The 15000-nt window shown below is 43.2% G+C and overlaps 1 protein-coding gene across 1 annotated transcript in view; it reads left to right on the forward strand.

Moving 5' to 3' along the window:
- The window catches only part of nptxra (neuronal pentraxin receptor a), a 12784-nt gene extending 3020 nt beyond the window's left edge, over positions 1-9764 (forward strand). The window contains exons 2-5 of the mRNA XM_030349979.1: positions 2328-2616; positions 3683-3936; positions 6229-6408; positions 7438-9764. Coding sequence (XP_030205839.1) covers positions 2328-2616; positions 3683-3936; positions 6229-6408; positions 7438-7668 — 954 coding nt within the window. The 3' untranslated portion in view covers positions 7669-9764. The remainder of the gene's footprint in view (positions 1-2327; positions 2617-3682; positions 3937-6228; positions 6409-7437) is intronic.
- The last annotated feature ends 5236 nt before the right edge of the window (positions 9765-15000 follow it).

Here is a 15000-nt window from a genome sequence, read left to right on the forward strand (position 1 = left end):
CAGCACGGGTGAATGGTAAAAAGTGTCTGTAAAGGTTTCAAATCAACACCGTGTAGAATGGTAACTGTCGAAAAACAACAACATTAAAATACCTTTCTGCAGGCCTCATCCGTATGCGTGAGATGAGATTCTCTTCAGTAGAATGTATCCACAACGAAACCGGAATAAAACGTAATAACTCCAGCCTTTTCAGTTTTGGGTTTCCGGCCTGCACCACATTCCCCCCCCACCACCCCAGAAGTCCTTCTCTAAGACAGCAGATTAGCAAGCAAGCAACAACAGCAAGCACCTCTAGATTTTAGGTTTCGAGAAAGCTTTGTTTTTCTGTCTTTGTTGCTGGAATCAGAAAGAGTTGGTACTCAAGTGTTGCAGGGCTTTGTATTTAGACAGGCATGTCTGTTGCTTTAGTGCTACGCGTTACACCAACGCATATGGTGTGTTTGGGATTTATTTAGCACTCGTCTGAGAGGGCCTGGGGTCATCCGAACACAGTGATTATATATAAGAATACAGATATGATTATTCTATAATGAAGCTGATCCAGGTCACATCACCTATTGTTAACATTTCAGTCTTGGAATTTGTCTCTGACACTCACATATTTGTTGTCAGGTTGGGTAAGATTATTTATATTATTTCTCTATGTTTCTCCGTTATACTATGGGAAGGAAGAAGTAAGAATGTCTGCAACAGAGGATTGAAAACAGTACATTTCTTAAGCGTTCTTACTAGAAATTCTGAAATCAAATAATGCAGATGTACAGTTATGACTTACAACAAGCATGTTGAAACAAGGCCGTTCAATTGTTAACATATATGACGCATGTCATATACAGATACACAGTATATATGAGATCTTCAGAATGATCTTTGCAGCTTTTTACACTGCATTCACTAGCAATCCATGAGTACCTTCATGTGTACACATCAGATATGCTGCATTACCAATGATATTAACTCTTGCACTCTGACCACATACACACACACACACACACACACACACACACACACACACACACACACACACAAACACACACACACACACACACGGGACGCACAAGATAGGCTCCGGATACAAAGTTGGGTCTGGTGGTTGATACTGGGCAATATAAAAGCATAGGGAACAAGCTGAGTCCATTGATTTAATATCCCCTGTCTACATCTTCTCCTCCTTTCATCAGCTGTGTTTCAGTGTGCCTATCAATAAGCCATTTGTTTGTTTGCGTGGGAGCATGCAAAGGAAATCTCCTCTCTTTATATACCCCCAGTGGATCTGCCCCGTGGCGATCACTGATTAGTTTCTTGTGGTGTCTTTACCGATGCATAATTTATGGGATGTTAATTGAGACAAAGCTCATCCGGAGACAGTATTGCTCACCTTAAGAGCGGTCGCATTCATTAGTCAGTCTCGCATCTAGGTTGGCTGTACTTGTCTTTAGAGACTCTGTGATTTGTTAATTTCCTGTACATGTCAGGATCCTATAGGCTCTGTTGAGGGTTAATTAAATTCCCTGTAACACCTGAAGCAGGAAAGCCTTCCTGTTTGCCTGAAGGGAATGTCTGTATATACTGTAGTGCTATTTCATATAAATGCACAATAACAATAACAGGCGCTGTATAGTATCACTGTGTAGGGGAGATTGTCTGAAGTTTTAGGGGCCGAAGTTTTTCAAAGATTGGACGATTTAGAATCTTCTTCAGCCAACAGATTCTTGACAAAAAGGTATTGTTGATGCCAAAGAGCCTCATCATCACAGGTGTTATGTGTTCAGCCCTAAAATAGACTCACTAGCAAGTCTCACTCATAACTTTTCATCACAATTTGAAGGTGCAGCAAAGGTAGCCTATTTTTGTGCAAAGACAGACAAAGACAGAAACCAAAGTCAACCTACACTTTTAGAGCTGTTACAACAACCCTTGCATTTATGTTGCGTTTGGGGATTTTAAATAGAAAATATCAAAGCCATTTAGATGTTTTGTAGTTGGCATAAATATGCATGATACACAATTCATTGGGGTAAGCACTTGTTAAATGCCCAGTTTATAAATCGAAGTCAAAAGGTAAAAAGTTGAACTTGTATCTGAAGGCATATTGAAAATCCAACGGCAGAGAGGTTAACGGTAATCACTTAAATAAATGTGGCAGCAAGACCTAATTAGACAAGTTTTATTGATGCTCAGCTCTGATCGCTAACTATCACTATGACTTTTCACTATAGATTCATTACGTAGACAATTAAGATTAGTTATTTTGGGGGTTTGAAAAAGTACAAGGTTTTATTAGTTATGATTAATAACTATTATAATACGATCCACCTTTCTTGCAGTCAGACATCGGCCCATTCCCCCAAAACCAAACAACGGACACCAACAGCTCCAGGGCAACGGTCGTTGACGACAGCCCAGGGACCCTCTCCGTAACTGGGCATGGAGGAGCCGACGGTGTGGGTGGTGGAGGACGCAGGGCTGTGGAGGACCTGGAGGGTCAGCTGGAGAGGAAGGTGGAGCTACTGGAGAAAGAGAGGAAAGCCCTGAGGATGGAGACAGAGAAGCACCGCCATGACATTGACCAGGGCCTCCATCAGCTCCACCTCCGCTTGGCAGGCCTGGAGCACGGTGAGGGGGGAGGAGGGGGGTTAGAGAGAGAGAGAGAGAGAGAGAGAGAGAGAGAGAGAGAGAGAGAGAGAGAGAGAGAGAGAGAGAGAGAGAGAGAGAGAGAGACTACAACAAAATAAAAAAGGATGATACTATTTTTTACGACTTGACTGTTACAATAAATTGCTGAATTAGAGTATGAATTAACAGCCGGCCGGCTGAACTATATTCATGAACCAGGAAGCCTGCAGCTCACTTTAATATTTCCAAACAAGTCCAAATGATTAACAGAACTTATATGAGTGTAACCAATGTTTTCTGGGGACGACAACAGGAGCATTGATGAAGAGAGCGATCATATCCACCACAGCCACATCGGAGGGAAAGAATATAATAATTTGGCTTGTCTACATTCTACATTCTGTTTCCTGTTATCTACATTCTGAATGATGAAAAGTAATAGTAAAGCACCAAGTTAAGAGTACCCTTGTTAAATAAGTAAGTAATTGAATGCATTTTTTTAAGGAATAAAGTAAATAATGAATTGCTGCGCAGACCAGTGACGAACAAAAAAAGTCACGGTTATAAGAGAAAGCAAGAGAGAGAAAAGAGTGAATCAAACTGAACTCTTTCATTCCTTTCTGAATTAAATATTGAACCCTCATGTTGAACACTCCTGTTATTATTTATTCAGGCTAGACACAGAGCTATAGGTCAGAACATAAAGTCATAGATTACTCTTACGTCTTTTCTTAGTTGAAGTTCATACCTCGAGCTGCTGGGTAATTTATCCTCAGATTTGAAAAAGTCTAGATCAGAAAGATTCCGAAAGTGGGGGAAAAACTATATCAGATATACATGTGAAGAGAGATCAGAGGTTGGTGGAGGAGGAGAGGAGGGTGTATGGAGGGTGCAGGCTGTGGAACTGAACAAGGGAAGTTAGAGTTAAGCTACAGCTCGAGTTTAACAAGGGAATCTGTGACCTCGTCATCTTGCATTTCTTTATTACACCTCCTCTCTTATCTCCGTTTCCCACCCTCGCCTCCTGTTCCTGCCTCCCTCTTCGTCTCTCTCTCCCCAACCCCAGGCTCCTCCTCGTCACCTCCGTCCTTCCCAGAGGGCTTCCGGGTATCGTTCCCATCCCGGACCAACTACATGTATGCCCGGGTAAGGGCCAGCCTGCCCCAGCTGAGGGCCATCACCGCCTGCATGTGGCTGCGCTCCACGGAGGAGAGGGGGCCCGCGGGCACCCCGCTGTCCTACGCTGTCCCAGGGCAGCCCAACGAGCTGGTGCTCCTACAGGGTCCCCGCTCGGCCCTCGAGCTGCTCATCAACGACAAGGTAGCGGGAGAGGACCCATGAAGGCGGGGATTAGAGGACGAATGAATAAGTGATTCAGTGAATCGGTGTAAAATAATAATGGGTGAATTATTGATTGAGTGAATTAATTAGTGAAATTGTGAATTAATGAATGTGAATGACGTATGAATTAATGAGCGGGTAAAATAGTGAATGGGGGAATGAGTAAAGAAGAAAGACCAAAATCTTTCTGTGTTTGAATGAGTGAATCTGTGAAATAGTGACTGAATGAAAAAGTCAATGAGAAGAAAAGTAATCAACTAGTGGACCAGTGAAACAGTGAAGAAACGTAGGCAAACCCAAAATCACATGAATCATCAAAAGAGCCCAATTATGTTTTTCAAATCCCAGTAGATGAGTCCAAATCCCAGTTGATCATCCATGAATTGTTCTCTCGTTGATCATGTGCCTTGTAATTATGTATTGTGGGGTAAAGAGAGAATGTGTGTGTGTGTGTGTGTGTGTGTGTGTGTGTGTGTGTGTGTGTGTGTGTGTGTGTGTGTGTGTGTGTGTGTGTGTGTGTGTGTGTGTGTGTGTGTGTGTGTCTGACAACATGGGAATGATGAATTAATGCGTGCGATGATGAATGGGCATTGTCTCAGAATGGTTCCTACTATTAGTGGAACTGAATGTATTTTTAGCAAGGTTTCCTCCACCCAAATATCCTTAGTTCTGATTAGACATTGATAACTACCACCTATTGTGTATGAATACCAGCACACTCCGACACCGATGGTTTCCGACAGTATTTCTCAAAAAGAAAACAGCATGCGGCTGCATGAGCAGAATTCATATGCAGGATATATTTCATAAAGATGGAATAAATAAACAGTTTAGCGGACAAGCTAAACTGCTCATGCCGTCTAAGCGGACATTTACATGAGGCAGGACATCCTCCTGCCTCATACATATGCAAAGCAGAAGCCCGCGAGGTAGGAAAGAGATTATTTAGTTGTGGTCGAGGCGCTCTCCAGATATGCCATGACTTGGAGGATTTCTGAATTGAATACTCTTTTGCATAGCTCTGGTTTAAAGATGGAGAGGCCTTGAAACACAGTGTCGACGGACAGCCCTCGGTCGACGTAGGGCCATCGGTGAGCGTCCGTGGCCCTAGTTTGTGCAGGGTTTCTGCTTGTTTTCTATGGCCCTTGTCTGCTGTTTTTCCACCCATTAAGCATCTTTAATCAAGGGCGGAGGCGGTCGACGAGAGAATAGTTCTGATTTGCTGTTCAGCTTGAGCGAACATGTGCCTTAAAATTGAAACGGAATTGAGCAAAGCAGACTCACGACTTTGCCATGCTGTTCTCTGAACAGGGCACGCACAAAAACATTGTCTCATTTTCAACTTCATCTCCTTTGATCATTCATCATGTTCACATATATTTCAAGGTGCTAAATTATGAAACCTTCTGAGTGATAGTTGTGTGAAATGGTAGGCAAACGCTGCCTTGTTTCACGTCTGTTTACATCCACAGTCCTAGGTGTTCAGGTGTCCCAGTTTTGCATGACAAACACAGACTACCGGCACCTTCTGAAAGGAGGTGCCGTTCTGATCCTTCTCACGTAGGATCAGAACGTATGTACTAGTTGGCCGTCGGCTGTAGTCTTTGCGGTGTGTTTAAGTGCAATTATTTTGCCAACACAGGGGCGACAGGGAGGCGACGAGACAGTCAGCCTTCATCGCGGGTAGTCCTTTGACGTCGGTTTGGTGTGTCAGGGCTTTTAAACCAATCGTTTGATGTGGAAAAATGTCCCACGGCTATTATACCTGCCCTGGCAACGGCTTCATCTGTACCTATCATTGTTGGCATAAACGCTGCTTTTGTTGTTGTTGTTGTTGTTGGTGGTTGTGGTTATTATTGTGACTGTGATCCATGTCACAATCATACTCATCATCATCATAAAAAGCAGATGTCACGTCATAATACATCCAAATATAGCAAGAAAAGGCTTAGTTAACAACAAGTAGCAACTTACATACCAAAATATAGAATGCAATATGAACTAATAATTTAAAAAATATATCATAAATAGAAATATATATCATGATAAGGGGGCAGGAGAGCCAGGGTGTTTTGACTCCGAGCTGAGTTCAATTTCTGGGTTTAAACCCCAATTATAGCATATAGGCACCCTTTAGCAAGATGCCATAACCCCCTACTCCTTAATGAAGAAAAATATATCCAAATATATCCAAACATAGACAAAGATAACCCTTTTCTATCCAGTCGCCCTGTTTTAACCCAATCCATATTCTTCCCTCCCCTCCCACAGGTGGCCCAGCTGCCGTTGAACCTTACCCGAGGCAGCTGGCAGCACATGTGTGTGAGCTGGAGCCAGAAGGGCGGAGCTTGGCAGGCCTACCAGGGAGGGAGGCTGAAGGGGGAGGGGCACGGCCTGGCCCCTGGACATCACCTCCGGGCCGGGGGGCAGCTAGTCCTGGGGCAGGAGCAGGTGAGGAGGGGGGAAGAACGAACAGCCGTGAGAGGGAAAGTTGAAAAGGTGGAGTGAAGGAGTGTAAAAGTGAGGGGGTTAACGAGTGAGAGACAGAAGGAGTGAAAGACTAAGGAGGTGAATAAGTGAAACGGTGAAAGGTTTGAACAGTGTGAGAGATTAATCGATTTGAAAGAGCAAGAGGGTGAACGGGTGAACGAGTGTATGAGAAAATTGAATGAATAATTTAACTGAAAATATGAATCAATGAAAGGAGGACTGCAAAAACATTATTGCTGCAGTTGGCCGGTTGAAATATGTTGGAAATATAAACCAAATATATTAATATAGAGAGTGATTGCCCTGTGAATGCCCTGCATGACTCAGTGTCACATACGTGCATGTGTTTATGATGATAGATTAAATGGCCATGGAGACCATACTTGCTAGAGGCTGGACCTCTTTAGTGTGTGCGTGTGCGTGTGTGTGTGTGTGTGTGTGTGTGTGTGTGTGTGTGTGTGTGTGTGTGTGTGTGTGTGTGTGTGTGTGTGTGTGTGTGTGTGTGTGTGTGTGTGTGTGTGTGTGTGTGTGTGTGTGGGTGTATAGCCGGTGGTGTGCAGCTGCAGCCTTAGCATTTCCCTTCATCTCAGATCAGAGTTCTGCGAATAGTCTTTTATGCCTCTCTAATTATCTCAAACATGTTCACCGCCACCCCTACACCAGCCCCTTCTCTAAACTCCACCGACTTTCCACTGACACTCTTACACTACAACCAACACTGCCACAGTCACCGCCTCAACAACCTCACAGACTTCACCTCTCTCTTTCACCCTCACGCTCCCTACCACTACCACCACCGCTATCTCAACCTCACCACCACCACCACCTCCACCACTATCATCCCCACCACCACTTCTCTGACCCACTCACCACCAACACTGCCATTGGTGGTACCCCCCCCCCCCCCCCCCCCCCCCCCCCCCCACACACACACACACACTCACACACTCCCCTAACCAGCTCTCTATTCTCCACAATCTCCACCCCCAGGACTCGCTGGGCGGGGGTTTTGACTCAACCCAGGCGCTGGTGGGGGAGCTGGCCCAGGTGGGCCTTTGGGACCGTGTGCTCACCCCTGTCCAGGTGGCGGGTCTGGCCCGCTGTGGGCGTGTGGCGCAGGGCAGCCTGACCAGCTGGACGGAGAGGGAGGTGGAGGTCCATGGAGGAGCCACCAAACACCCCGGGGAGCCCTGCAGTAAACATAGCCGGAGCTCCCAGTGAGCCGGAGGGGGAAGACCAGAACCATGTGTAGGGGAAAGGTGTTGCCACGTGTTTCATTAGCCCCCCGCCCCCCCTCCCAGTGTGAGAAGAGAAAAAGTCCAACCTCCCAGTGTGTTATTGAAAGACAAACTTAACAAAATAATTTCATCTCGAGCCTTAGGGAAGAATGGTCAAAAATAATTACTGGCTCGTCTGATCTCTGCTTAGGTCTTGTAGTGTAACAGTTACAGGAATTATTACGATGAGGGCATCATCGTACTGTGAGCCTATTGGACAAAGGGTTTGTCTGTTCAATTCTGCTGGGAGCCTTTTGGATAGAAAGTTTGTAATTCAAATCACACTGGGAGCCTACTGGACACAGAGCTTGTCTATCAAATCATGCTGTGAGTTTATTTGACACAAGAAAGGCCATTTAAGTATGGCTGAGCTAGCTTAAAAAAACAAGGGCTAAAGCACAGTATGAGTGTTAGCCATTTAACAAATCACCCACATGTACACACTAACACACAAACACACACAAAGAATTAGCATTGTGCTAGTTCCCAGGCTGGACTTCACTTCACCTTCCCATGTCGGAGGCGCAGCAGAGATGAAGGGGTTTCGTGAAGGAGGTATGTGGGTATTGCATATTGATGGTGGGGAGAGGGAGAGCCAATAGTGGGGGAGAGGGAGGTTGTAATTCAAGGAGAGAATAGCCGTTATTCATGTGAGAATACGATGAGAAGCAAAGAACAGCGTGAGAGTTTTTCACAAAGATAAGCCAAAAAGACGGGAGAGGAGGTGGTGTAGGAGAAGGAGAAGAAGAGGAAGAGTAGTATGAGGAGGAGGAAAGGTTATGGTATAAATATATGGATTCAGTTGGTAGCTGGCTGACTAGTAGAATAAAAAAAAAAAGAATCTCTATTTGTTTTCCATTTTTGCCCAGTATATTTAGACATGTGTCATGATTGCCCCTCCATATCTGTCTGCTGTTATGGCGAGGGCTAGTATTTGGCCCAATTTTGCAATTCGTGTCTCAATCTAAAATAAGACTTAGTGATTCGTGCTGCCTATGAGGCTGCTAGTTGCAGAATGGAGAGGTAGTGGTCTTGCCAGGTCTCAGCACCACACACTAACTGGAAAGAAGGACTTGAAGTGTGAGGTAATTACACTCCTCTTTGAGGCAAACAAAAGTATACTATAAAAAAAAATCCTATGTATATTAGACAGCAAATCCAATAAGTTCAATATAATCATCAATTTGCCATATTCGTTCCGAAACTATGGAACACAAGTTTTGCGCTTGAATGAAAACCAACTGACTTCAACACATTCCACCTGTTTTTGAAACGCACTGCAATGTTTCTGATTTTTGTTATGTATAGTAATTCATTCGTTTTTCGGTCAATTATTGAACGGTACAGCATCCTCCTGTGCTTGAAATGCAACCATCAAATCTCTTTGTTAACACTTTTCTAACCTGTTTTTCTGTTTTATTTGAAGGCTTCTGCTGTCTTGTTTGTGAGGAAAAGTGCCTGTTAGGGTATTCACAGCCATGTACAAATTCACATTGCATACAATCTGATTTATTTTTGCTGCTGGACAAACCCACACTGCTATTCACGATATTTTCTGACTGATTAACCACCAGTAAGGCTATCTCGGGGGAATAAAAAAGAAAATGATGACAAAAAATAATTACTCCTAGATTTGCAAAGTGGCAAGGTACTGTTACAGCTGCAACTGGTGCCTAATGAGTGAGTCCACATACGTTGTTTAGCATGTACTTGTACTCCTGAGGGCGTTTTGCATTGTGCTTTGTTGTTAATACGACTCTTTTGGTCGGTATGTATCCTGTCATTTTCCTTAGGGCTTTAAATGCAGCAGTGTTGTACTTTTTGCATTACTTTGAGGACTAGCTGTCCATTTTTTATTTTCAATATAGACTTTTTTTTTTACAAGTTTGCATCAGTCTGTGATTATTTCTATCTTTGTTTGTAAATGATGCTACTATGTCAGTGTCCCGTGGCTTTGTTGTGTACTGTTTGCCGTATAAAATGCATTGATGATGGTGTATTTCTCACAATTCAGACAAATAAAGTTTGGATTTTAAATGATCGGATATCAGTTCCTCATTTTTTCTTCGCTCTCCTTCTTGCTGTGTTGTTTCCCCTCCCCCTAGGGTTTACACAATAGGATTTTGTTTTCGTTTACATACGCTGTTGTGTTTACTTATCGTATTTCACGGTTCAGGACACTGGTGTTAGAGTGCTTATCGCTTATGGGGGGAACTTATTATTAATTGTTGTTCACTTCACCGCCCCTGCAGATATTACATCGCTCTCACGGGCTCTCAAAGTGATGAAGCGTGCAAGATTGCTCTCTCTCACACACACACACACACACACACACACACACACACACACACACACACACACACACCACACCACACCACACCACACCACACCACAACACACACACACACACACACACACACACACACACACACACACACACACACAAACACACGCTTATATGCACACATAAACATGCAAACATACCTACATGTGTACGCACCCACACACATAAAACAAATCATTATCTGAGCAAAATATTCAGTAGTGGGTTCATTTAACCCAAAACGCCAGCTCTCCTGTCTCTCCTTCTCAACCTGTTGGACTTTTCTCCCCTCCCTCCCACACTCTCATCCTCTCTGTGCGTCACAACATGGGTCACTTAGGTTCTCATGTGTGATGGATATTACCCCACCCTCTTCATGCATGAATCCCTGGTTTATTTTCATCAATTCAGTCAAAACATCCCACACACTGCTACCACAGACCTAGTGTAACTGAAAATAACATTTTAAAAACGGTTCAAGGTTTCGATGATGCAAAAATCAGACCTACTTACTGAGCAGCGGGGCACCTGTGAATTATAATCCAAGAGGACTTCCAGGAATGATACACTAAGCAAAAGTATTTTTTGTAATCATGAATGGTTTGAAACAGCATAACTCAATTCATGTCGTCAATCACATTTTAAACATTCGGATGACCTCGAAAAAAATTAAGGGAAATCAACTGCAAACTCCCTTCTAACCTGGAGCTTTAACTTTCATACGTCATGAAGCCACCATTCTACGTAGATATTTCCCTGCATAATATAATGTTCATCATTGAGAATGAAACAGAAAGGACATGAATCGTTCTCACATTCAAAAAGGAAAAGCTGAAGGACAGTAGCCACCGGTGTTAGTCATATATATAAATATATATTCCAGGGACATATCACACCTTTAATCCCTCTGGCACCTTTTCCCCCGTCTCACACCAAAACTGACCTGCTTCCTGGATAGAAAATTAATTTCCAACAAACAAGTAATCGCAGGGAGGAGGTGCTTTCACACTCTTTATGATTTCTCAACTTACGATGGCTGGCACAAAGGAGACGAGGATGGAGGTGGGATCTGCTGTTCTAATATTTTCTTCCCACATGTCCCTTGAATAAGCCCACAGACTCCACGGGCAGGCATGTCCACGTCGGGCTGTGATATCCCTTATACTTGCATTGATGACATGACACTGTAAGTCGCTTTAGGTAAAAGCAGCTGCTAAATTACTTAATAGTATAAATCTGACTTACTTGTGTTTTTTTTTAATAGCCCATTAAAATCTGTGTTCACATTTCGATTTTTTTTATTTGCTTTGAACATAAGCCCTGGATTGGTGATTTTGCTAGTGTTTAGGTATTACCCGCCTTTTGAAATATGTAGGACATGTTCACAAATGGGGAATCCCGGCTTTGAAAGGTTGCTAATTTTGCTATTTAATCATGTAGCAGACGGTTTTATCCAAAGCAACATAAAACATTTTTTTAGATACACTTCATGTCAGACCAGAGGGGGGTTAGGGCATCTCGCCCAGGATTGCCTCAGGCAGACTGCAATGGGGTCTAAACCCCGAACCTTTAGCTGTCAGTCAAACACCATAACCATGAGGGTGTCCTGTAGCAGGCTTTGAAATTAAAACAGCTAGGGTAAGGGTTAATGTAAGGTATCTTTCCTCAGGCAGAATCACTGTGAGATACACCAACCATCAACAACCAGCTGCATTAAGCAGACGAGTACCTAATCGTTACACACATCCACACCCACTGGAAGCATGAAAGATGATGGATTACAGCCCCCTTGTCTAATCCATAATGCCTCATCGAGGATTGCACGGTTCGTAATCCCTAGGAGCATAATCCAAGCAACGAACGGTTAAACAACAGTTAAAGTGATCGCCCCGAATGCCACGTATGTTTCACCGTGTCATGGATGCTTGTTGACGTGGAGAAGATGGGAAAAAATGGCTGTAACATGTTATTGCTTCTTGCTTTTTCTAGACCTAAAGTGTTAAGATAGCATTGAGGTCATTTGGTTTCAAATGTTAAAGCTCTAACAGTTAGACCTGATGGGGCTTCTAGCTTTTGGATCGCCGATAATATTTTTTTATTATAATTTTTATTTTTGAATCATAATAGAGACATACAAGGAGTGTCATTTGAATTGATGATGTACCCTGCTCTTAAAGTAGAGTCTACTCAACACATTCAAAAGGGGCGCAACCGTTGCTGTGTAAAAACCAATATGTATCGTACATGTAATGTTATGTACATCTTATAAAAGCTAATGGTATATCGAATCAAGTTTCTGGTTCTGACGCCACCATATGGTCTATAATACGACAAAACACTATTGATTGCTCAAAACCTTTGAAAAATCGCGCATTAGCAGTGCTTTAGGTGGGCAGGGATCGTGTTCTAAATACATTTCAAAGACAAGGGTTCAATCTTCTACATTCTACATTCTTCTGTCATTTCTGATTATTCTTGCCATCGAATGATGTGATTGTGTGAGGGAATAACGTACTGATGTAATTCAAGGCTCTCATTGAATTTGAATACCGCACCATGAAGGAGAACATGGAATAACTGCAGACAGGGAGATCAGCAGCGCGGCTACGCCGGGGCCCCACGAGCCCAGGACAACGCCCACTCATCGTTTTTCAGTTTGAACCAGAGCTTGGCACCCGCCCACTCCGCCTCCCCATCGCAGAGCCCTCATGTCTCACTTTATCTGAGGACACACAGCCACACACACACACACACGCACACACAGGCACGCAAGTACACATGCACGCAAACACAAGCACATGCACAAATGCATAAACGCACGCACATGCAAGCACGCAGTCACGCATTGGCACACACGTGTCCACACCCACACACGTGCACGCACGTATACACACACACACACACACACAAACACACACACACACACATGCATTCACTTTTAACGCACCCACATACATTCACACAAATACACATGCACTTTCACACACACACACACACACACACACACACAAAGAAACCCACAGACACGCATACACACACATGCACTTTTTACAATCACAAATCCAAATTCCCTACAGAGGGTCCATCTGTACAGGAACCACGTTTGACTCTTCCTTCCTCTCCCCCCCCGCCTGTTTCTCTATCTCTTTCTCTACCTCTCTCTCTCTCTCTTTCTTTATTTTCACCTCTCTGTCTCTCTTATATCATTGCTGCTCATCAAAGTCCTCTTTCCCAATACCATTTTTTTCGCTCTTCCATTTCTATTTTCCCTCAGAGAGGAAAAATCGATGGTGGTCGAATGTACATGAGTGTGATAGCATGGGGGTGGTGGTGGGGGCTCTGGCTCTGTGTTCTGCTTTTGTTTATTGTGCTGCCTCTTCAAGGGTTCTAAACCGTCCAGGCTGGGATGAAGTCATGATGATCATGTCGTGGTCGGATGGGGAGAGAGGAGGGGTGTCAGCAGGGATTTTGGTTCCTGCCTTCTCCCTTCGCTTTTTGGCATGCGTCGATAACAGAGAGTTATCCAATGATCCTCTCTGTAGTTCTGATGGCACCATGTATGTACCATGTACCTGTATGTACCGATCGGAGTCAGACCGGCCAAAACGTAAAAAGAGATGTTGAGGTTGAACTTAATGGAGCTAAAACATATCGTACATGTTTTGATTCTTTCACCTTTAGTATTATTATTATAAAAGGTTCGGCCTTATTATTATTATAAAAACATCGCAACCTCACATCGCAATGTTCACCTCCATTTTTTATGATTAGTTTTATGATTTATTAGGAAATTGTTTGTCATTTTGGGGAGATATTGTTGTGTTTTGAGACGTGGCAAAATTACGTTTTCATTAGCCTCATGTTATATCTATGTTGATTTAGGATTTGAAAGTACTACAACTATCTTGAGTCCTACCAATAGGACTGAGTATCGCCGACAGAAAATCCCATGATGAATCCTTACACCCTAACAATGATCCACTAATCGACCCCTTTAACTGGTGCAATGGTACCTTTAGGGAAATCTGAAATTCCTTCATGGAATGTCCCCATAAGTCAGGTTTTTCCATTGGGGTTGGTTGTATTACCTTCCTGTTGTTTCTAGGTCTTCTGTCAAATGCAGCCTTTTGAGTACAGCTTGCAAGGTGGATAGTCAGTTTGTATGATATACAGGAGCTCTGAGCTGTGATTAAAAAGTGTCGCCCTGATACAATGCACATACAAACACCCGGAGCCGTTTATAATCAGTTAACAGCCCGATGTGTTGGAAAAACACTTGTACACGAGTGCTGGGATAAATATCCCATGACAGTAAATCTGTGTTAATTACTGTGTTCATTACTGTGTAGTCAATGCATGTGAGAGAAGAACAGTGATTGGTGAGTGGGAGTGTTGATTTTTAGATATAATCAGGATTTTGGAGGATCCAGAGAAATAAGGGTTTGTTTCTCCGCTTTAAAGAAGGTTCAAAGAGTTTCCGATTTCAGTCAGATTTTTTTTAGCAATTGGTAAAAAAACAGACATTTTCCTAAGCTATGCTTCTCCTAGGCAAATATGTGTGTTGCTAATCAATTGGGGTTTGAAGATGTAAAAGTTTGCTTTGAAAGAGTAAAGCTCTCTTTCAAATCCTGATGCAAGTGCTTAGCCCTTTTTTTCCACCACAAATAATTCATAGATTACATAAATATACAGTTATCCAAGAAAATGTTCAATAAAGATCATTGAGAAGTGCGCTTTAGTCCACAGATTCTCCCACACATCATCCAGGGTTGTTTCTAGTACATCAACCCCCCTAGGAGCTGCTTCTTCTCTGGCTCTCATCTGTGGCTACTCATGCTTCAAGCACTATCAATTCAACGTTTCCACACCTGCAGGATGATAATGAGACAAAACATCCACTGTACACCTGTTCAACCCTGTAGAGAACTCCAGCGCTCCGTAGTTTAATCGCTA

The sequence above is a fragment of the Gadus morhua genome, chromosome 2 (genome assembly GCF_902167405.1).
Source record: "Gadus morhua chromosome 2, gadMor3.0, whole genome shotgun sequence".
NCBI classification, from domain to species: domain Eukaryota; kingdom Metazoa; phylum Chordata; class Actinopteri; order Gadiformes; family Gadidae; genus Gadus; species Gadus morhua.